This window comes from Acanthopagrus latus, chromosome 11, assembly GCF_904848185.1.
Source record: "Acanthopagrus latus isolate v.2019 chromosome 11, fAcaLat1.1, whole genome shotgun sequence".
Classification (NCBI taxonomy): Eukaryota; Metazoa; Chordata; class Actinopteri; order Spariformes; family Sparidae; genus Acanthopagrus; species Acanthopagrus latus.
The window spans coordinates 16691678-16716596 of record NC_051049.1 but is presented as its reverse complement, the minus strand read 5'-3'; the positions used below and the strand labels follow the sequence as shown (position 1 = coordinate 16716596).

The 24919-nt window shown below is 41.8% G+C and overlaps 1 protein-coding gene across 5 annotated transcripts in view; it reads right to left on the bottom strand.

The window, feature by feature from the left end:
* Positions 1-843: 843 nt before the first annotated feature.
* The window catches only part of negr1 (neuronal growth regulator 1), a 150663-nt gene continuing 126587 nt past the window's right edge, over positions 844-24919 (bottom strand). For 2 of the 5 annotated variants that reach the window (XM_037114689.1, XM_037114690.1), the window contains one exon: positions 945-7432. In XM_037114689.1, the coding sequence (XP_036970584.1) occupies positions 7332-7432 (101 nt within the window). In that variant the 3' untranslated portion in view covers positions 945-7331. Of the gene's footprint in view, positions 7433-15807; positions 15986-24919 lie in introns of those variants that run through there. The other 3 variants (XM_037114691.1, XM_037114693.1, XR_005077743.1) reach the window with 2 other exon arrangements.

The following is a 24919-nucleotide window of genomic DNA, read 5'->3' as shown; positions in this document are numbered from 1 at the left end:
ATTTGAAAAAAACAAAACAAAAGAAAGAAACAAAGACAGAAAGAAACAACAACAAAAAAAAATCCAAAGCGAAAAATAAAATTTAGGATGTTCCCATCAACCTTAAAATGTCCGCTCCCATTTTTTTTTTATTTTTTTTTTATTTTTTAGCAAAAAGAACAAAAATTGGCATATTCAGATCACAGAAACAGAAGAAACGCTGCACCTCGTACCTTGAACTCTACCGGAGGCCACTCCGTTTTAAACAAACACGACACAGAAGACACTTGATGATGAGCTGCTGCTACAAAGAACTGATTTATTGTGTCGTTCAGTGCGCATAAAACAATGTGTAATCTGCCTTTTGAGGCGTGGAGACAAATACAAAATAGGATTACTTTTGCTGTCAGTCAAATGATGGCACTCTCTCTCTGGCAAAAACCTGCCGCTCACTCCTTCGCGGGAAAAAAAAAAAAAAACCTGACAACTGCCCCGGAGCCTCACGTGAAAACACTTTGCGGAGTGTGATTCAGTCGTCGGCATCGTGGAGAGACCTGGCTTAGATAGCTCGCTTTAAAAACCCGGGCATTATCTCAGGCTGTGCATCATTGCCTGGCAACTTATTTTCCAGTTCAGTGGAAATAATGAGGGACAGGTTGACAAATTCTTGATGCAACCTCTTTTTAAAATAGCACGTCCCTGCCTACATTGGCAGCTGCCGCACTATCGGAGGGGATTTCAAAGAAAAACGGAGAGTCAGAAAATTACTCACTGTTTTGTACCAATTGAAATGTTTGAGGAAGAAAAAAAGTAAGTGGCCTATTTCGAAAAACTTGATGTTTTTTGTTTTTTTTCTTTTTTTTCTTTTTTTCCATTTACAGCTGAATGAAACTTGCCCAAAGATTGGTTCATAGAGGAAGGTTTTCTTTTCCTCCTTCTGTCTTCTTTTTGACAGGACGGGTTGCTTTTTTTTTTTTGTTCCCGCTGTGCACCAAACATTTCCACCATGCTGAATGCTAGCACTCAGAGAAAACAGAGGGTTGATACTGAAGACTCAGTATGCTGCTCAGGGAAAGTGGGCAGCGGCGCCAGCGTGCAGCATGACACAATCTCCCGGTTAAAACTGACAAAGGCACAGGAAGAGTTTCATTAACCGCAGGGTCAGCAGGAAGTCCTGTCTCACAGCTGCTCCACTCTCCTCTCTCCTGCTCACAACGGCCACAGACGCCTTTCGTGAAGAGCCAAATAAACAACGTAACACAGCGTGAAATCCATAACCTAAGGTGTGTTCTGCCTTAATTTTTTTACGGTACTGGGCGGACAAATCACAATAATCTGTAAAGAATTATGTGCTTCTATGCCACTACAACATGCTGCCTCGCCTCCCAACATCAGCTTCTGTTGGCAACACATTATCAGGATGTTTCCCTCAGTGACGTCCACCCCCCCCCAAAAAAAATAATTTGGCTAAATATTTCTTGCTGTTTGTTTGTTTTTTTGTTTTTATCTGCAGCAGGGACATTTTTAGACGTGAGTCAGGTATAGCCTGTCAATCACAGACAAGATTAATGAGCAGGCCCGTCAAACACGTCCCTGTCAACACCGAAGAAGTGAAAACAAACAGGCGAGTCATTCAGCCAGAATTTAAATGCTGGCACACGTGCGTCTCTGCAAACGCCGGACACCTTCGAATTTTTGCGTTTCACATTTGTCGTATCAGCATTTTTTCTTACAACGTCACGTCCGTATTAGCTGCGCAGGAGCTGAGATGGCGACACGGCTGCTCGGTGAGATGCGGCAAGAACACGTTGTTTGAGGTGCCGCTTCAACACCAAGCGCAAACTAGAAAATTTGTGCCAGACGTGTTTAACGAGACATCAGGACAATTTTCTGAATAGGTTCAAGTTTCAACATATCCAGAGTTTTGCAGAGACGTACATTACGAACATTTATCTCGGCGGTTAGGTTGGGAGTATTCGTCTGTCCAGTCTGAACCCTGTTTCCGTTCCCTTAGATGATAAATACACACTATTACACTGAACTCTCGCTGCGCGTTAATCATTGTTGTTACAATAAAGATGACATTTCATTATCTGCCGTTCTACTTGGGGGTTATACTGTCAGAATAACACAGTGATTTTTGACGACACCACTTGTCTTCAGTCAGATATTTATACGATATCTGCAACCTATGTGGAGCGCTTCGGTTTCCTGTGTCAAGACATCGATTGTTCGGGTGACGCTATAAATAGCCAACGGAGAGAATATTACAGAGCGAGCGATAATTTCATCCATGTTTTTTACAGCTAGATTACCTCAGCGTGTTGTGGCAGTAATGCTCTGAATGAGGGGTTATGATTGATAAAATACTTTTTAAAAGGCACATGTAGTCAAATATCTGTCCCCCTCTGAGAGTTTAAACAGTCGCTGTTTCACGATGCAACAAATCCGATCTGTGTAATAAACGTCTTCAAACAGGACAGTATGATTCTGATACATGCAGGAGTGAGAAGAGGAGGAGGAGGAGGAGGATGCATTGGAAGTGGGAACTTAAAAATTCCGGGTGGGGATTGTGGGGCCGTAATAATACGTGCTGGCATGAATATTTAAAATCCTCTTATCTTAAATTTAAAAGTGGAGGGATTTTTTTTCCCCCTCTCCGCTGTCAGCCGGGAGCGCGAGGTTAGGCAGTGATCTCTGCAGGTGGGTGGCGTGGCCTCTTTTCAGCCCGCGCATCAACACGGCTTTTTCAACTGAACTTTTAAGAGGTAGGTCACACAACCACTGTGGATGTTTGAGCCGAGCGTGTAAATTCAGGTCATAGTGTACTCGAAAGCCTCATGCTGTCGGGGGAACAAAAAAAAAAGAAAGAAAGAAGTAATATTGATAGACCCCAGATGCATTATGGGACAGGCTGAGCGTGTGTGAGTGATTAATGCGTGTAAATATCTCCGGATCGTATACACTGAGCGACACGCTCCAGTCAATGATGATGATGCAGTGCAAACTGTGGGCAATCCTATGTACTGTGGCATCTGGCCATCTGGGCTCAGGAGGATTTATACTGAGTTGGAGGGCAGAGGGGAGGGGATCAAATATGCATGATACAGCAAAATTAAGACGACTCAATGAATCAAGCCACACTGAACAAAAAGAGAATATTCCCCCGAATTTGAATCTGAGCCAGGGGTTGCAGAGAACAGGGTTCAAAAGAAAACTGTGGAGGCCTTACACCGCAGAAGTGCTCAAGCATCGCGTTAACACGACGTGAGAACTGATGTTAGACATTATTTTAGACGTATAGCTTTGTTTCCTTTTCGCCGTCTCCGAACAAAACAGGGTGATCGGGTTCACCCCTTTAGTTCCCTTTGTTATCACTTCTACAGAGAGAGAGAGCAAATGTCAGCAGATTGGCTGAGGAGAGCTACTTCACGACTGCAGGTACCAAAAAAAAAAACAAAAAAAACAGGCCCTCTTTGGATCCAAGGACATGTCATGAGAACAAAAAAGAGAAGAGAGAGGTTAGACCTGTACTTGGAATTTGTGATCACTGAGTCATAACCAGCGAATACCGAGGCATACTGCTGTGCAAAAAAAATGAAAACACCCTTTGAATTCTCGGTACTTTCTGGTCGAACCTCTCTTCTCTCTTGTTTTTTGGCCACCTCAGATCCCTTTTCATGGTGCTTATCACAACATAGAAGTCGGTGTGTGTTTACTGGTGACTGCCATCCAGTTGTTTACTTCTGATAACAATGACAGAGATCTGGTAAATCATGTATTAAAAGCTGAAGATACCAGATGTCATCTAAACTGATCCAGTCCAGAACTAGCTGACGTTAACGACTGAACCGTGAGTTTTAGCCACATTAACTCGACTCTTTTCACTAATTATCAGCGATCCCGATTTAAATTAAAATATAAATGTGTGATGTGACCGCTGTCTCACTAACGTACCATCTTCGGCTGAGCAGACAGGCATGCTTAAGTTACCTATTTTGTAGTTTAGTCAACAAGACGACAAAATAAATGTTATCACAGCTTGTGGAATTCAAAAATGAGAGGTTTGCTTGCAGAACTGACACTGCAGAATGTAGCGCCGGGACATTTTTACGCTTTGAGCTGGACGTTGTCACGACGGCGCTCAAACTGTCCCGTTGCTGCTGACAACCCCTTCGAGTGCCCATTAACTCAGATGTGGGTTTTTATATTGAACATGAAGACTTTTATTGCAAATAATAGTGATTTGATAAAAGGGACTTGTTAATACCATTATTCAAAAATAATCAACATCCAGTACATTTCATATGGAATACTAGCATGGTCTTAACCTCTTAGACAAGCAACCAACTCAGAACTGTCAACAATGTGCCACAAAAATCATCATGAGTCTGAAAAGCAGGTGTTTTTTTTTCTTTTTTAGTTCATCAGCAAAGTTGATTCAAATAAATCACAAACAAACATAGCCTGGCGGTCTGTAGGAGGTATGTATTCTTAGACCAGATTTAAGAACCAAACGGGAATAAAAGAAACTGGTTCCATTCATAAAAAGTGTGAATATCTGTAAAATGGCCACCTCAAAAAACACAGGTTAACTTTGACATGCAGCACAACCATACTCTCTGCACATCGTCAAACACGCGAGTGTGTGAAAACTATGACTACACACTGGCTCTACAGATCAAAAGGTATCCTATTTTCTCCAAATATACACACATTGATTCTGTTCTATAATACTGTTATATTGGTTCACACCCTCTCTTTTTCAAAAAGTAGGTAATTTGATTGCAAACATTGTTCATTTTAATGTACTCGTCCGACAAAAAATCAACAACAGTTATGGCATCTAAAATGAACCCGACAACATTATAAACTATGCCATACTGTGCCTCATTCAAATAAATGTCACATATCCAGTTTTACATGTTTCAAATCTATTTTTTTTTTTATACATTGTTTTCATAAAGGAAGAGAATAAATATACTTCTGACCCATTTTTCATTATACCTTAACATTTAAACAAGATCATATGGTGCAGTATTTTCATAATTTGTAAAACAAGCTGATAACAATTTCAGTACAAACAATAAAAGAAAAAAAATAATGTTCAGCAGACCTTTAAAACAAATCATCACGAAACGTAAAAAGTAATAACATTGTTTGTGCTTTAAGTCTTTTAACTGCGATGGCTATTTCTCTATAGGTTTGCAGTTACAAGTTCATGTGAAGATACTGTGTGGACTTGGGTACCGTCAGTCCCCTCGAATGGCGGGACAAAATATAACATCCATCCAAATCCAAAAAAGAGTTTCAAACATGATAACCTGTACGACAAATACTGCATTTTCATCGGATGCAACTGGCTTACTTGAAAATACCTGCGAGAGCCAAACGGAAGGTTGATAATCGTTTGTTTTTTGTACTGAATATAATGCCTAATTTTGTAAGTTAAGTCGGCTATATGTTCATGAACATTCAATAATCAGCAATGTCAACAAATGAGCTCTATCTTATTGTCTGGAAGTGTCTTTTTTTTAAAGGAGGTTCGTTTAATGTTTATGGTACTATTAAGGCATTACAGTACAGTATCTCTGTTTACACCATGGGTTGGTGAATATGCCAAACATGTCAAAAAATTAAACCTTTACAGTAACGTCATTTTTTGGAGCCTTGATATGGTTGATTTTGGAGAACAGAAAAGCCACATTGTACAGATATATATAATGATATATTAAACAACCTCATGGTTCAATTTATTCTCAACTCTGCTGGACGTTCACCGGCCCCATGGACAATAAACCGGACTTGTCTCGGAGGAGCTGCTAGCACCTTAGACCATGTTTGTAGTGATGAGCCTGTTCATGAGCTTTACTTCGTGTTCTGTTGGTCATTATTAACGTGAGAAGGACGGAGCCAAAGCAGGTTTCATTTGCTACTCTCTTTTCGCAAAATCTTAAGTTACACGGCATTTGGCTCTCTTTGACTTCCTTTATCTGTTAAGCGGCACAATGGAGAAGCTATATTTACTGTTAAGAAGACTGTGATACAGTTAAGAACTGAGTTTTCTGTGAGGGAAAACAGGCCAATACAATGCAGAGCGCTGCTTTCTCAGAATCCACTATCCAAGAAGCATGCCAACAGTTGAAGCCAGAAACTTCAAGCCATCTACAGTGTGCAGCTGTGGGTTTTCTTATGATCAGTGCTGTAGGTACGCAACACGATCAGAGACAAACCCTTTGCTCAGATGCCCACTGGATGCGGCATGTTTGAAAGAAGTGCAGTCTTTAAGAGACAAGCTAAAAACAGTTGATCTTGGGCTCTGCTTTTTTCCTCTCGACTGCAACGGTTCATTGCGACATTCGCGTATGTGGACTCACTGAAAGAAAAAAAACATGGATATACTGTAGTATTTATATTTTCAAGAAAAATGTAAACAAAGGGCAGCGATGTTCCTCCCTCAATACTGTACAAAGGTCATGGACTGTGTTAATGTTCTTGGTCGAATGAGAAAAGCTGGTCCCACTTGAAACAAAAGCCTACACTATATTAAAATATAAAGATACGATACAGTATACTTTGCTACTTTGACGGCTGCCTGATCAAATCTGTGAGGCAGGCATAGTAACTGAAGGACCCATTTCAGAATACAACAAAGCACACCTTCAACACTGTTCATCCATCTATTGAGTAATCATGACAATACAGGTCCTGAAAAAGCCCTGCCTTTTATGTTCTTTTGTTTTTTTTTCTGAGTTTTTTTTTTTTTAAGCACACTCCATAATCTGAATTTGTATTATTAGGAATCTAAATGTCTTTCCTTTGTTCAACAACCCATAATACATTCATTACAACATTGGTATGGTAATTGTGTGTGTACTGAGAGACTTGGCACATTTGCGTCTTTTTAGCCATGTACAAAAACTGATGAAAATGTCAATTTTGCGCCTTTGCCTCCCAGAGAAAGAGGCATAAAAGTGTAACTCATTTGGGAAGTTTGGGAGCTTTCTGATATGAGTGGAGGTGGAGTGGGGGGGGTGCGGCAGGGGAGGGGCTGAGCACTGATTCACAAGGTCAATCAATGAGAAAAGAAAGAAATAATAATAATTAAAAAAAACATCATAGTATTTACATGACATAAAATTTCACCAAAAAGCAAAGAGAGAGAGAGAAAGAGAGAGAGAGAGAGAGAGAGAGAGAGAGAGAAAAAAAGGTTCCCCACACAAAGTAACGCTGATTATTTTCCCCCATAACGGCTTTTCAACAAACTGTACCAGATGTGATTCCAGCCATCAGCAATGTCAAAAAGGATTCATAAATGCTCTCCACAGTCATTGTGTCTGGGCTGGCCTCTGCTAGTACACGCTGATGAAGGAGGAGAGAGCCAGGACCAGGTATCGGCAGGCCAGCGGGACGTATGCGCTTCCTGTGCTCCCATAGGGTGCAGTGTTGGGCGCTGTGGGCAGGGAAACAAGAGAAGCTCTGATTAGTTGTGATTGCACTTTCACTCGGCGGCGCCCAGCATTTGAAAACCCACAGTCAGCTTGGTGCGGTGCTTCCAAATGAGACCCTAAAAACTGCAATTACTGTGGCACAGCCACTATTTTAGGTTGTCTTCTCCATTTGGAGGAGAATCTCATACTTCACAACCCACTCAGCATTCTGACCAGTGTGGAAGAAGTTCACCGGTCCAGTACTGTAGAAGAACCAACACCACAATGTAAAGGTCCTTTTTTTATCAGAAAAAATATGACATACCACTATATATAACATCATTATAATGTTAACACCAATTGGTAACACACCTTTAGCTGGCTAACGTGGATATAGTTTCAACTCTTATGTACAGTGATTTACTCCACTGGTTCCAATAATGTGATTAAAACATTTGACTACACAGCCCAGTCACTAGAATTAAATCTTTACAGTGAACATCTCATCACATGTCTATGATCTGACTCAGCAGGTGGAGCGGGTGCAGGTGGAGTAAAGCTAATCGACATGGCTGTCGAGTCAAGCATGTCACAACATAACACTGAAAAACATTGGAAGGAAAGTAAAGTTTCGACACATCAGTGGCTTGCAGAATAGTATGCTGCCCACAGTTATTCTGCTGATTGCCTTGAAAATCATATTACCGCAAGAGGTTGTACCGAAGTACGCAAGGAGGGAGATAAACTAAAATCTAAAAAATGCCACTCATATTTGTATTCATTAATTGGAATATTCTCTAACTTTGTTTCGTGATATATATGACAGTTTTATCTTTTTGGCTCATCAAACAGTTATTTGATAAAAACCCCCAAGGAATTTTATACAGGAAGTCGCTCTTTAGTTGAATTTTCTACTTTTATCTTCACATTCTAAGCAAGTTTACTTTTTAAAAAAAGACATCTAGGAGATTGTTAAAAACCTGTGAAGCCCTCAGCTGTTCCAACAGTTGAGGTGAGTGTAAGCTTTGGGGAAAAAACTGAATATAAAACACTGCCTCTGTCAGAGACCATAAAATTTCACTTTACATACATTTCCAAGGACCAAGATGATCAAGAATATTATAATTATCCTGGATGAATAGGTTAAAATTGGAATTTTGACCCCCTATGAGTGACCAGCAGTCAGTAGTAGTTTTGTTGCTCATTGTCGGGCAAATAATGAAATCATCTTAAAAACTATCACATGAAATGTGGTGGATGGTCAAACTTATTCTCGATTAGCCGTCAAGTGCCCAGTGTATAAGATGTAAAATCTGAAGAAGATTTAGATTGGCATCTATATAAAGAATCAGTAACGGGGGGCCACTGTCTCATGTCTTCAAGCCAAGTCGCCATGCTGCTGCTGTCACTGAGTCACTACGACTTGCCACCGCAGTGATAACACCACCACTAGATGGCGCAACACACAAACCAGTGGCAAGATTACTATAAAATACTTTGGAATAGAAATACCGAAATAAAGAGAAGGCTCATTCAAACTGTACAGCTCGCCACCACGATTCTAAAATACTGCATTTTCTGGCTGTGTGACAAAACATTTATTCCCTCGTTCCTCTATTTTATATTAGTGTTTAAAAAAAGCCATCAGCGGAGAAGAAGAGAGTAGATGAAGCCTTTTCTTCACTTTCCTATCGAAGGCGCTTTTGTTTTGTGCTGTTTGTGTTCCTCTGACCAGCGGACGGCCACAGTAATATGAACAGGTCTCTCTGGAGAGCTGCGTCAGGCGGGCAGAGAGGGAGAGGGCAGCCTTTCATTTGGAGGGGCTACTGTGCCTCGACGCAGACACACTCTTTTTAGCTTGTAGCTCAATAAAGCACACCTCACAGGCTGCAAAACATGCTCCCCCTCAGCACCCACACACACACACACACACACACACACACATATAGACTGTATGTACAGGTCACATGCATGCCTGCACACGCGCACGCACGCAAGCATACACGCACACACAGACACACAGAACACCGTGAGGCAGTGCAAACTGCCTCCACTCTACCAGGGGAAATCATGTGGTGCACAGCCCATATCAGCAGGGTGCCTCTATTTACACGGCCATGTAATTAGTTCACAATGTAACTCCTATGATGTGGACCTCACGTTGCACAAACCCATCGAGCAAAGTACATAGCCACACACACACACACAATCACACATGCCGTGGTGAACAAGTAAAAAACATCTCTTCATGTGTTTCTGAGGTAAGAAATGTCTCTAAAAGGATCGTTAAAGAGGACTGTTATCCCACTGAGCTGTTGGTATTGTGGGACGTGTAATCATTCAATAGTACCCGTGCTGGTTGTCATCAGAGCGGCATATGGCTGTTGGTGTGTGTTAAAATAAATACAACGGCGCAGAGATTGATCTTTTTTTTTACCAACATAATAGCTCGTTGGTGACAATTTTAACAGGAGATGCCAGGGAGAGTAAAAAAAAAAAAAAAAACAGAAAGCCATCCCATTATTACCTGACACAGCACTGCTTTCACCTGATATTTTCAAGCATTATTTGTCAGCACTGAAGTTGTTTACCTATTAGAGTGAAAACTATAGCTCCGCTGACGGACAGGAAAAAAAAGGGGGGGGGGGGGGCAGGAAAAAAAGAAAATAGAGGAGCACAAATGGCTGCAAATTTGGATGATGTGCGTGTTAGATGCATGGCTGGCCCGCGTGAACTGCAGCCCTCTTCTTCTTTCTCCTTGTCTCTGCCTTTCTATCTTTGTCTCCCCCTTTTCTCCCTCATTCTCTCTCTTTGTATCCCTCCCTCCTCTCCCTCTCTCTCTCTCTCTCTCTCCCTCTCTTCTCCTATCCAAAGTACAGGATAATGACACAGTTTTCCTGGGCTGTGAGAGCGAGCCGAGAAATGGTAACCATAGCAACAACAGCTCCTGTCCTGCTCAGCCGGCCCACTGTTGCCGGAGCCCGAGTGCATGGCATTGTGCTAGCCACGCTAGCAAAATCGTGTGTGTGTGTGTGTGTGCGGCCGTGGGTGGGGAATAGGCAGATGTCACTGTTTCCAGTCTTTAGATTCTCATCTGATCAGTGTCGGCATAGTTTGTGGCTCGGAATGCCGCAGTAATCACATTAATATCTTGTACACAACTGCTTTTCATGCAGCAGTTCAGGGAACTCACAAGGTAATTACTAGATCTGTGCTATGACTAATGTTGACTGGGCTGGAGAGCGTAACAATAAAGCCCTCAGTGCTTCAGAAAGGGGAGCGTTAAGTGAGGGTGGGGGTGGGGGGGTGGGGTAGTCAGTATTACTGGGTTCCTGCCTCCTCAGAGTGTTTGATTTTGGGCTTGTTTAATGTCTCCCTGTGTCACTGCGAAAAGCTGGGGCCTCTATTGTTTTGACTGTGTGGGTTGTAACTTGCCATTTTAATTAACTCCCCAACCAGGAACTGCCTGCAACACCATTACTCTGCTTATTAACATGAAGGAGAAAAAGACAGACAGACGGAGAGTGAGCGCAAGAGAAAGACAGATACGGGGGAGAAGAAGGGGGAATCAAAGGAAGAGAGAGCTGGGAAAAAAAAAAAGACAGTGATTGAAAGGGGTGCGAGAGCGAGGCTGCAGCAGCAGCGGACAGGAGGGAGAGGAAGAGGAAGAGGAGGGGGGGCTCTGACTGAGCTCTACCTCTTTGGGGTTTGAATTTAATTGCCATGTACATCAGTGCCGAGCTACAATGAAGTACCAGAATCCCAGACAATATATCATAGAGAAACCAACAGTGTCAAGATGCGCAAACGCCGGGAAGACAAGCAGCGCTCTAAAGGGAGAGGAGCCGAGGAGATAAGTGGAGATGAAAGCGATATGCTTCAATTACTGTTTTGCAACCGAATTGAAATGGAAAACTAGAGCCTCCCCAGCTCAAGCCAGAGTCACATGAAAATAACAATCCCTGGTTCTCTCTGATTCTGGACTGGAGCCATCAGCTTTAAATAGTGTGCTGGGAGTGCGAGCCGCTCTCTCTCTCGTCCTTCGCTCCCTCCCCCCTTCTCTCTCAAATCTCCACCGACAGCAGTTTTGTCACCCACATATCATATGCACAACAAATGCTAAGGCCCTGAACCTCCGTCACTGTTGACACAGATAATGAATCATACTGAAATATGCAACAGTGACACTCGATGCTGGGTTTTGTGTTGAGTACCATCTCGAGTGTTATGCGCTGCACTGTAATTCACTGGGACATCATCATTCATTAAGTGATAGCGTGAGCTCCTTTCCCTTCCTCTTCTCAGCCTCTTAACTGTCACATGCGCGGCTTTTATGTCAGGTTTGTACAAAGTCATTCAGAAATCCTCATCCGTGTGTGCTTGCCTTAAGTTTCACACGTGTTCCGTGACGCACATGTGAAAAAAGCAGGACGGCAAGAAGAATAGAAGAAAATCTCCTGCGTTTTTGCGTTGGATTGAGTCTCCGATTCATTCGTTTGTCATTTAGCAGATGAGACGTCCCTTGAGTTGGTCGTATTCTCCAAGCTGGCTGTCGTGAGCGGCGCACAGGCGGCAGCCAGCCAGGCAGCATCCCAATCCCCCCGAGGACATGGCTTCAGAGATGGGCTCCTCTGAGCAAGGGGGGTGGGGGAGGGGTTCAGTGTCCTTGACCATCAATCAGTGGCCTCTGGTCCCCCCCCCGCCGCCGCTCCCCCGAGAGAGCCCACATGAGACACTCCTGAGCCAGAACTGATCCTGTACACACCACACTGGAAATCGTGCTAAATCCCTCTACATGCAAGGTTCACAGCAACCACCAAGGGTGTCCTTAACTTAGTGCAGCACACACTAAAAGCTCCTCTTTATTTTTTTTTTCCTGGGGCACTTCGCTGGTGTTCGGTAAAGACTCTGAATGGAATATCATGCAATGCTCATGAAATCTGATGAGGGGATGCCGCGCCTTCAAAGACTGTGCTGTGCTTCATTCGTCTTTTAAGTGCTTACACACCGAGGGTGTGCAAACACTTGATAGAAGGCGATGAAGACATCCCCATGCTTTACCTCACTTCAATCCACTGACAGTGAAATACGCTTGGCCCCGCCATCATTCATCTTGTACCCTCTTGCCTGTAGCAGCCTGCCATATTGAGTCGGCGTACAATTGACTCTCCGACCCATCAGCTCATTCATCCATTTCTCTCTCCATTCCTCCTGGTCTTGTACAAGCAAAATGCTCATCATGACCACATATGATGTTCAAAACTCATCACCTTCGTCTCCCGCTATGATCATCACACACTTCTGGCTCCACGGAGCCCTCGTTCACGCAAACCTTCGAGCTCATTAGCCCCACCAATCGTTTGCATTAGTGCTAGTAATGAAAAGCCTCCATTAATAAGATGGCCTTCGGAGATCATTTACCCTCCTCCGCCTCCCGGTGCTGCCATATCCTCACCCCACCCCTCCCTCCTGCCCTCATGCGCTCCACATCCTGGTACCTGTCGGTTATCAACACCCAGCAGAATGCTTTTTGGGGCCGAAGCCCAGGCTCTAATAGCTCTTCTCAGCATCAGTATCTAACTGGAGAGTGAATGAGAGCGAGAGACGGGTCACCTGATAGCTTACTGAGTGAGCTGGGGGCTCTCGATTGCAGGCAGGCTTTGGCCTTCAGCTTGACTTAATCAACGCCTCTGCGGGGTATCTGGACACATAAGAGAGCCCTCAGCACAGTGTGAGGTAGAGGAAGGAATCCCAACAGAGAGGACATTTCCGGCATTCTCCGCACAGATACTGTTCCTTTTCATTATTGATCGACGTCTCACTTTCTCTCTCCTCCTCCTCCTCCTTAAACAGAGACCGTTTGTGCGTTTCTTTTATTTGAATTGAATACAGAAGTTATGTGTCTGGCATTCGAGAGGAATCCAAAATTCAGAGTGACCTGAATGTATGTTTATTGGACCTATCAATTCAAGGACATGCTTTATGCGGGAAATCAATGGGCTTGCAAATGATGTACTTTATATGCACGCCCGATAGATAAATCTCCATTTTTAAAATGACTTATGAATTTTGCCTTCTAGGTTTTTCCCCCCAGTTTTTTTTTTTTTTTTTAATATAAATTTAGAGGTTAAATCGACATCAGCATGTTCTGGGAATAAACAACAACAACAAAAAAAATGCAGTACGGTGCGGATTGATCCTTTAAGCAAGGGTTTTTAATCACAGCATTTCCAAAAGCATAATTACTCCATGACTTTGGCTGCTCCAGCTAAATCTGTTTAATGTTAGAGGCTTAATAAAATGCACAGGGATGCAAACAAATGTGTCAGCATGTAGCAAGTTCACGCAGCCCCACTTTCCCTTCTCTCTTCCCACCTTCTTCCTCCCTCTGTCTCTATAATAATCTCCCTCTCATATTTGGGTCTCTCACTCTGTCTCTAATAATTCCCCATGCCCCCCTCTTCTGTCTCTCCCTCACTTTTTAATGCTTATCAGGGTTTTATTTCTGCTGCAGGCCCAAGGATTTCGCTGAGTCAGCTGCTGCTTGGCTACTGCGCCCCTGTGATGACAGCGACAATCTGGCCAGTTATGAGGAATGTTGACGACAAACCGACGCCACTTGCATCTCCATGAGCAGCTCCATCAATACAGCCCAGATAACATCTGATCTCCAACCAGGAGGCAACCCTCTCTTCCTACCCTCTCCGCTCTGCCCATCCCCTTTTCGCCCTGAAGCCTCCTGAAATAGCAATTCCCTGCTGTTATGTATGTAGGATTATGATAAGACAGCTCTCTTTTATCAGTTTCCATTATGGTGCTGATAACACAGCAGGCCTGAATGTGGAGGGTTAAGTGCATTTTCTTCTTGATGGATATAAGATAACTTTATCACTGCAGACTGCCTGGTTATCACAGTTCACCTGGGGCTAGTGGAACCTGACCAGAATTTGCTCACGCCGCGCATCTCTGCACAAGAGCACACGGGCTGCAGCCAGAATTTGCTCGGATGGTCATACAGTACGCAGAGTGATCCATATTTTTTCTTCATATTTACCCACCCTGAGCTGTTAATTGATTTCTCTAAGATCAATGATGTGGTTTACAGAAATTGTTGGACCTAAAGGGCCAAATCAATTGCCAAGTGATTAGCATGTGCAGTGGATTATTTCTAGCTCAGGTGCCGCACTGCTACTCGAGGCTGCGCGGAGGACGGGCAAAACTCGATGGAGGCACACGCCATATGTTTACGTTAATTATTGCTAGTTCAAAGTCTGCTTTAGATGGTGTACGCCCATAGGCTGTGAGAGCGTCACACATGAAATATTCCTTTATTACGCCAAGACAGAACCTGAGGCAGTGAATGCACTCCAGTCTCTACTCCCCACCTTGTAGCTGACTGCCTGCGGGAGGTTCAGATAAAAGCTATAGTGTCCTGAAGTGAGCACCATTGATTCAGAGGGGTATTTCATACAGCAGCTTGAGACAGTACAGGCACTGCCTTTCATACGCACACACACACAATACAAAACCCGGTCTGCTCTCCGTGTGTGAATACCTTCCATTTCTAATTCACAGACTGAGGGATCCGTTAAGTAGTTAACAGCTGAAGGTCTCGGAATTGGATACAAACATTCGCACACTTCCAGCTTCTCCTGCCACAATGTGCATTGCAAAAATAAAATTATGAAACAAAATAAAACCCAAAATGACGGGCTGGTGCTTCATAAATGACCCTCTTGACACGCGTAGCTGTGGGAGAGAGCAGCCTGGAATGAGAATGAATCCCTTTTTATACTGAAACTAGAAAACTAATTGTGCTGCCGTTAATTAATTCTTAATAGGCTCCGTCTGCTGTCCTGGAGATGGGCTGCACCAAAGAGGCTAAAAACTAAGTCACTGATGTCAGATGCAGTTAATCAGGAGAGTGTATTTAAGGCAGAATGTGTGCGACATAGATGCTCTTCATATGACATTACAGCGAGAAGGATGCAGCTTACAGAAGTTCAGATTTACATCATAATACAGCTCTACAAACAACACAAGACAATGTAGAAAGATTTTTTTGAAAGAAATATTTTGATCCTTTATCAAAGTAAAAGTATCAAAGCCACAACATAAAAAGGCTAGGGCTGCACCTAACGATTATTCATTTATATTTTTTGATTAATCTAACTATTATTTTTGTATTACTTGATAAATATAACAACAAATTTACCCAAAATAACATTTGTCAGCATATTTTATTCTATCATCAACAACCAAACATGACAAAGTGGTGCACTGCAGGACATGATTTCCCAACAAAAGTTAAGTCAGTTAACTAGTAATATGTGTAATCCTTGTATATATTGTGTTTGGGTGGGGACAAAAAGTAAACAGGACTTAAATTCACATTGAATCCATAGTTTTTCCTCATTCATTTTAATGAGGGCAGTCTGTTTTGGCTGCGGCAGCGGGTCCAGCAGGGGGTTCCCCCCCAAAAAAAACACAGCAGGGTGAGCTGGAAAAGTTGAAGCCGACTCAGTGTTTGGAGAAACATGGCCCGATGTCACTTTGCGTTGAGCGTTGCACCGGCCCTAAAAAAGTCAAGTCAAAGTCTTACAGAAATGACAGCATGGAAATATTTTCTGAACAAATAGATTAAAATAAGAAAAGTAAAGATATTTGTCGTGCTGACAGATCATCCTATGACTGTACAGTACAGTATCCACCTAATTCCTAGCTCCCATTATAACTTATGCAATGCTACATCCTGTGCGGCCAGTCATGTAACTGGTGTTGTAGATGGCTATGAGAAGCTTATCCTCCTCAACTGTATCATCCATTCATGAAGATCTACGTTTGTGACTTCATCGAGAAAATACTATTATCTTTGCTACAATACTAACGCTTGGTAATATTTCTAAAGCTGGAAAGTGCATCTGGTGTGTCAGTTATCATGATACTTTATTATTTACACTACTCCTGCCGAGTACCCTAAGTATCACCAATAATCATTACCCCAGTGACCTTTAAAGGAAACTCATCTATTTGGATTAGTATCAGTGTTTCATTAACAGGTAAGCAGTATTTATCATTGTACATTTTTAAGGTGGAACTGATTATAACTATCTAATCTATAGAACTGTATTTAATCCTACAACAATCGGGTTGGATAAAAGCATCGATAAAGCACTGTATCATGTTGTTTTCTCTTGCAATATGATTACCGATAGACTGGTGCCAGATATCAATATCTTTATCAGAACATGTCAGTGCTCCAAACACATTCCAGTGATAATCCGAATCACCAGAGTCCTGACGTCATAACTCCTAACTTGATTCACACAGATTATAAAGAATTCTGTGAGCTGTAGTTGCATTCTCCTTTTGAACATTTCAACTCTGTAACAGTTCTGCTTTCTGGAAGATCAGCCTTTTTTCAGTTGTGTGTGTTAGAAAGGCACTGAGCTAACACTCTGTGCACTTTTCCATATATTGTTTCATCTCTGTTCACGTCAAATTCTGTGAATCCGCCACCACAATGCAGTGAATAAAAACATAATTCCCTGCAATTTGTATTTTTAGGGGTCTTTTGCGATCTTCAGTAGACAAATATCATGATGTATTGTTAGATGATTGTCTTCTAATGTATTGTTTATTGCAGAATCACTGTATTATGATACTTACTGTACCATGAATTATATTGTAAAGTAACCACTAATAACAGTGTGTTCTATTTTATGAGATGACTGTTTGCTTATACTGTATTGAAGTTTATCTCTTTAAGTTCAGTTCAAGCACCTCATAATTGTACTTAATTAACTTACTTTCCACCACCCAGACAGCACTCTTCTAAGTGTGAATAGCCTTAGCTGCGTAGGCCTGGCAGATTTTTTAGAAGGCTCAGAAAATCAACACAGTTTAAGAGTAGATGAGTCAAGGTGGTTTGATGCATTGCAAAATGCTGCCAAGTAAAAACAATGGGTGCATTTGAAAGTTAAGTGTGACGCACATCCAATTTGAGTGCCTTCCAGCCTTTAGACTAGTATTTGGAAGTGCTGAGTTGTGCGCACTCTGTTCAATGACAATAACTTTTGTGGTTGTATGAATAAAAGGCAGACAATATCACCTCACACTAAAATGTGTCAGATTGTCAAAAAAAAAAAAAAAAAAAGCCCTTATCTGCTCCTCCACATCTCCACCCCCCCCCACACTCCACATCCACTTCAGCCTTTCCTCTATAGGCTTATCCTTCCTGCTGCACTGACACTATCGATATGCAACTTCCATTGCTGCATAAATATCAGAACTGATGATCGTGACACATGCTCTTTCCCTTTTGATGTGGTACTGTGCGTTGGTGACTGCAACTCCAAAGTATGTGAGCACCACTCTCTCTGCCTTTGTGTTCCCTTTTTCACATGAGGTCAAACATTATTGACTGGAATCACTGAGGGGAATAAGTCTGCGTTTACCGACAAATTGGACTGGTGGATTGACCCCTGGTTCAACCCAGCTGGGTACCAAGAACAGCAAATATCAATACATGTGGTAAAAAAACATACACACACATGCACGCGCGCGCGCGCACACACACACACACACACCTCTCTTTGAAGCTGGAAACAGAGCAGATGGATTCACAATTACATACAGTATTCATCATCAAGTCGACTCGCTGCTCTCGTGACAGTGAATGTGAGCACAGGAAATGTCAGTTCAATTATATTGCATTTGTACCATTAAAGGCAATTATGGAAGAATGTAAAGGGTCACAAAGTAGACATATAAAAGGGGATAATGCCATCTGTCTAGAAAATAATGATCACGGTTCCACCAGCAATTTAAAAAAATGCTGTTTTATTGGTTAATAAGACTGAGAATCCTATTACTGAGCTCCCCATCAATGTTAATGTGTCCTATATTATGTGTGAGGACAAAAAGTGAACCAAGATCAATTATAACTGCACTTTCTCATCAACACTACTTGTTAAAACAGTTTCTCCAAGTGAGAATGACATCCCATCCCAGCAACCTACGCAGCATACTAAAATGAAATGAAAAAAATGAAAAAATTCTAAATGAACTAAAAATATGAAGTCAAAATGATCACAGGCTTTGAAAAACTTTTCTAGACTCAAATTGCACAAGTACCAAACCCAGAGCGAGAGTTCGAAAGGTAAGGAAACAAGTAAAAATTTCAACATGCCCTCCTTGTGTGATACATGACAACTGTCTAATTTTAAGTCTGACACTGTTCGGCTACAAGTACAATATAATTGAATCATTTCTTACCTTGAAAGCACAATTAGTTAATCAGGATAACCCAAATTTACCCAACCGAGACATCTCAAAGCCGGCTGGTCTAATCGCTACGGCTAGTTTTGGGTAAACTCAAGAAGTCCTTTTCTTTAATCTTTGGTCCAACAGATAAATTGGGTCTCCAACCTCCCATTAGTGAAGTGTTATTAGCATTATTTAGCATTTTATACTTGTAATTTTACATCCTTCCAAGAGACCAAAACCATCTGCTGATAATATAATTTTTTGACTGGTACTAATACCTTCTCTTTTCTCTTCATAGAGACCAGATACTGCAGATAAGACTTAAGTTTCTGAGGTAGGGAAAAAGTAACTTGACTAACAAACTTGTCTTGAAATTACTCACTTAAGACTTGGACGAACTGACTTTTGTCGCGTCTGATGAAATAGAGAATATAATGAGATTATTGTTTTAAGAGTAATTTAACATCTCTAAGAAGAGTCATTCATCAAAAATGTAATTCTTTCTTTTCTACAGGGGCTCAGATGATTAAATATTTTATTGGGTTGTTTATTAATCCTCTTTTGACTATATCAAGGTTTGGGCTGATTTGGAACAAAGAAAGGGGGTTGTTAGTCATCTCAAAACACATATTGATCACTCAAATATCAACAGACAATGCAAATTAGACTCTATTAAAATCTAATTTAGTGGCAGACACACAAAGGCAATGGAAATTAATAATAATGGAAGTAGGGAATATCCCTCCGATTCTGATCTCTGCTATGATAGCTAACTGTTCTGGTGAAAGGCACAGAAGCCCCTCTCCAGTAATTATTTTTGCTGTTTCATGTTGGGGTACAGATCTGTGGCTGGCGGTCCATGGGGAACCACCCACCATCACTAAGATCTCCCCGTGCAAGACGGCATTAGGAATAACAAATGTAAAGCAAAATGGTCTAATCCGCTCGTCTCTTTTAAAATGTGCTCAGACAAAAGCGCCTGGGATTCTTCAGTGCTAATTAACAATGTCAATGGTGACAGGACTCTGGCTAGCGAGTAGCTCAGCCCATTGATTGTTTCAAACACATTACAGTAATTCAGCAGGAAGGGGGACTTAGATAAAAAAAAAGAATGGAAGGAGGGCGTTCATCACTTCAGAGGACGATACAGCCTTGGTGTATTGAATCCCGAGATTATTTTGCCAAAGGCATCTCTGAGCGTGTTCACTGACCTTTCTTCATCATTTGTGAATGCAAAGAGGGTGGATCCTTGTCAAAATCCTTAAATAACTCATCAGCAGTAAGGCCAAGGGAATACTAAAGGGTTAATGGTTTCTGTTTGGGGCCTTCAAGGCTTTAACCTAGAGCACTTGCATTTCAATTGCATGCAAAGAACTGAAGAGGGGAGTGGGAACTGCGTTAGCATAAAAGTGTGCAGGAGAGTGTGCATTTAGAAGTGTATCATTAATTGTCGGCAGCCCCCCCCAGCCATCCACCACTAATGCACACATCCATGCACACATGCCACCATTACCACCAAATGGGAACTTTCTCAGCAGCGGTTATATAGTATGTGTGTGCTGCACTTTTTATTAGCCTCTTGGGGAGTGTATCACACACTGTGACACCACCACACCTTGCACCCAGAGCCTTCAGTACTATCGCAAGGCCGGCAGTGCTGAAGACGCCAAACAGCTTGGAAATCGAGCCGATAGAACTAACCTTATTTAACGGCCAGACATCCAAGCCATTTCCCCAAAGAGAATGCCATTTCTGAATGTCATGACCTTTTCTAACCGCGTTTAAAAACCTCCAAGGTCTTCAAGGTGTGGTTTGTCAATAAAAAAAAGATTTTGAAGACTTGTGAGGAGCGGTAAACAGAAAGGAAGGCGGTGCATATGCTCAGCTTTAAATGGCTTTTTTTTTTTTTTTTGCATATACTGTCATCTGTTGTTGGGCTGATTGAGAGGTTTTTCCTGCAGCTTGTGACAGTGATTGAAGTAGTGTGTATGTGTGTGAGTGTGTGAGCTAGATGAGCTTTAGTGCTCACAGTTTTAATAGAATAAATACAAGGGAAATGAAAAGCTAGAAAAATGCTTTAGGGTTGTCAGTGTGTTTGACTGTGTGTGTTTGTGCATAGGACAGTGTGTGTAACATTTAGTGGGTGACGGGCAGCGTGAACAGATTTAAGGGGGTAGGGGGAAGCTGTCGTGAAGAGCAGCTCTCTCTGTTCAGGCATCTCAGAGATAATTGTCTGCCAGAGTAAAACAACACTGTGCAGCAGCATTGCTGCACCGAGCACGGAGTTCATCCTGAGAGGGCGGAGGGGGCGACACTGAAGACATCAAACTTGACAAAAGAAGTAAGGAAGGAATTAAAGAAAAGACAAGGGGAAGGAATCTGGGGTATGATTTGAGAGGACAGCGACCAAAATCTTTTGCTGTGTCATAAGGACAGCGAGGATGCATCCACATGATCGATATCACAATGTTTTTGAAGGTGAAACAAGAGCAGGAAGTCAACAGGATTCATTTAGAAATCCCTCTCTGTGGACTCAGATAGGAAAGTGTAGAAAACTCTACTTAAGAATAGCACAAGTGAGCTCTCATATCACATTTCCTCCAGCAAGTTCGCACATACAAAGTGGAGAGCGAATGCAGCTCTGGTTGTGCTGTTTGTGTCCGGGCTATTGTGATTAAGAGGAGATCGATTTCTGTTTCAGGCAAAGCTGGCTTAAATGCAAATAGGTAGCCGATACAGTCACATCTCTGATGACTGACAGGCATTTTCATGCAAGCGTTGTAAGTGGGAGTTAAAGTTCAATTGATGGAGCGAGCCGACAACACAGCAACTGAACTCCAAACAAACCTTTAAACGCCCACAGGTACTTCTCTTAGTTTACTGTTTGTTTTTTTTTATAGGGAAACCTGCTGCAAGCTGGTGCATGTCATCAAGCTGACTGAGCTCTATTTGACACATTTCGTCATTGGATGTGTTTATGTGCACATAGTTGTAAGGGTCACCCGAGTCTATCTTGATGTGCAGTAACTGGTAATTAACGTTAACGTGTTTATTATTTAGTCTTCTGCCCTAATTGTAATTGCCATGATGGCTTCAAACTTATCAGGAGCCTAATCCTAGTGTAAGAACATTATTTTTCATTCTGTTTATTTTTACCAAATATAATAAATGAGGGAGAGGGGAAAGGTCACCGGGAGATGACGCGCAACAGGTGGAAACCACTGGAATTTGGAGGACGCAGCCACCAGGATTGTTCGGTGAACCCAACAGAAACCAAAAAAGGATTAAAAGATCACCGGATTACTGCGTGTCTGCAATCCAGTTGCCAAACGGGCTGGGTGAGCTTTGCGTGGGTTTGCTTCTTTTTTTCATTAAGACTTATGGCGGCTAGCAATATTCCCACCTGTCAATGGTTATTTTATTTTCATACTTTTCTTTAAGGACTAATTCTTTCAACTTTGGGGGAGTTTCGGGTTATTGTGGGTCTTTTGGCCAAAGGTTTGTTTGTATTGGAGTGCGCCTCCCTTCTTTTGTTTGGTGTGTGTGTGTCCGGGTCGGATGTAATTTTCTTTTTTTTCTCTCCTTTTTTGAGTAAATAATTGAAGGTGATTGTCACATAGTAACCAATCCCAAAAGACTTCATGGCTGGAATCCACTTCACTTGAAACTCCAAATAAAAACAACTTTGGACACAGAAAACTGCAATGGAACATTCAATTGGGACCCCAACTTGGAAACCAAGCTCAATCCATCCATCACCTGATGTCCCATCAACATGGTGGCGCACATAGAGAACAACTGCCCAGTTTGAGGTGATGTACTTTATTTGAGACAAGAAAGACAATAAACGTAATTCATATTTTTAATGTGTACTGTTTCTCTTTGCCAATGGTGCCAATGGAATTGATATATGTTTTCCTGAGCAAATTCACTGGGACCAATTGGAGTGGAAGTCAGCACCAACTAAGAGACTAAAAGAATATGAATATGAAGACGAATATGAAATACAAATGGTGTGGCAGAATGAAGGTTATCATATCACTGTCCCTTGAAATGGCTCATGGATCATTCTGCATGCATCATACATAAATTGGTGAAATACAGTTCATTTACTGTCAGTTTTTATATCCTGTGAATTCACAGTACAACTGAAGTGTCACTAATCTGCTTGCAGAATTAAGAAGGGAAGAAAATGAGCACCAGACTTTAACAATAACACAGTAGCTTAAATACATCTCCATATCATTATGTCTACATGTTTTGATTCAAACAAGTAAAACAAATCCCAGAATAATAATTCCTTGCAATTTGGGGCAGCAAGGGTTTAGCAGAGTTTGCTTTTGGAGGCAGTGGGCACAGTGTCTTTACCCCTCAGGCATCTTCCATCGACAGTGTCAGTCAAGGTTTGCTTAGAACAGGGAAACTAATAACTGTGTAATTCCCAGCACTTATCATGGAGTGACATATAGGCACCCTGTTCCTCTAGGATTCATATACATGGGAAAAAGACATGTCAACGCTGTGCAGAATTCCTGCGGTTCAAGTATTATCAGTATAGTTGGCGACAAAGACTGAACGCCTCTGGCACAATCACATGAAAGACCAGTAATCTGCTGGCAGCCAGCTGTCATATATGAATACATACGAAACCCCATAACAAGCTGCCCAGACCTGACACTCCAAGTTACAAGCTTGCAGGAAATGGCGGACACAGAATATTCACTGACAGCATTTTGTAATAAAAATAAACTATAGTATTGGAAAAAATGACCTGAGATATTTCAATTCTTGTCAAGAAATAAAAAAATAAACTTTAATCTGCAAAATGGACAAATTAAAAAATAAACTAACTACTGTTTTAAAACAAAGTGATTGTAGGAACACGTGTCCTCCATCTCTGCATCTCAAAGAGGCCCTGTTTGTTGCATTTATTACTCTTTCAACCCCAAGCTGACTGTTTTCAAGTGAGGTGCCTGGCAGCCCCATCACCTCTTAACCTGGCGAAGGAGGATGATATTTTACTGATATGAAACCTTCAAATGAACAATCCACAGGAGATTCTTCCTTTAATTTACAACTCAAACAACCATTTGCTGATGTTTTCCACATTTCTCTATGTTATTGTTAAGCCAAGATAAACTTCTTCTGATTTAATGTGTTTGATGTTGGGGTAAAACCACAGCCCCTGAAGTCCACCTATTAAGCCATGGTGAAATTCTGAGAGAGTTAGACTTAGAAGTGATAGTTTAGTTTAATTAAGTCTTGTGAATTTAAACTCATAATAGCACTGACACATCAAGATGTGATGCTGTCAGCCAGCCCCTCTGTGTCTGTCTGCCAGCTTGAGGTAATAAAACTGAGAGACAGGTGCTCTCTCGTTCTCTATTCTCCTCTTCTCTCAAATTACATTCTTTTTTATTTTTCACATTCTTCTTTTTAAAGTATAATCTCTTTACTTTATTTCTATCTTTGCGACAAGCTCTAAGACAAGCGATCTCTGCAGAAATCAACGTGTTGGTTTAATTTTTATAACCAAATTAATAATTTGCGGTATTGAATCACTGCTTTATATATCGTTAAAGTATCACAGCCTGATTCAGAGAAGTGAATCTAAGTTAATTCACCTTGTATTAAGTGACAACGGAAGATTTTCCAGCCCAGCGTTTCAGCCTCTGGTAACTTTGGTCAAGAAGTTTAATTAGTTTACAAATCAGAGCTTGGCAACCACTACTCGAAGCATCGCAGAAGAAAAGCTTATTAAGAATATCATAATTGATGAAGACGTTGCAGTAATTGGCTGCTTCAGAAGCCGTACAAGCGGTTTCCAATGAAACAGAGACTTTGTGTCCTTAAAAGCCAAGGCCGGCTCCGCCCCCAGCGCTCTCAAAGTGGACATCCCACTGGGCTGTGAAGCAAGAGTTTCTTCCACAGAGTACCGGACTTCCCTCTGGCTATTGGACCGACACAGTGAGCCCACAGTCGAACCCAGAACACAAACCAAAACTTCAGGACTTCCTGACTCCCAGACAAAGTAGGCTTAATGTCTCCATACAGCTGGATTCACACAAGTGAGAATGAGTTGGTGTCTAAAGCTTTGATCTCTATCTTTTGAGCTTAAGAGAAATTCGGATAGGTTCTCGTTTCACCATCTGTTGTTGTTCGTCTAAATTGCCATCTCATTTATTTACCCAGAATCATTTAGTTAATAAACATAAATAACCGCCTGTTGTTGTTTGTGTTAA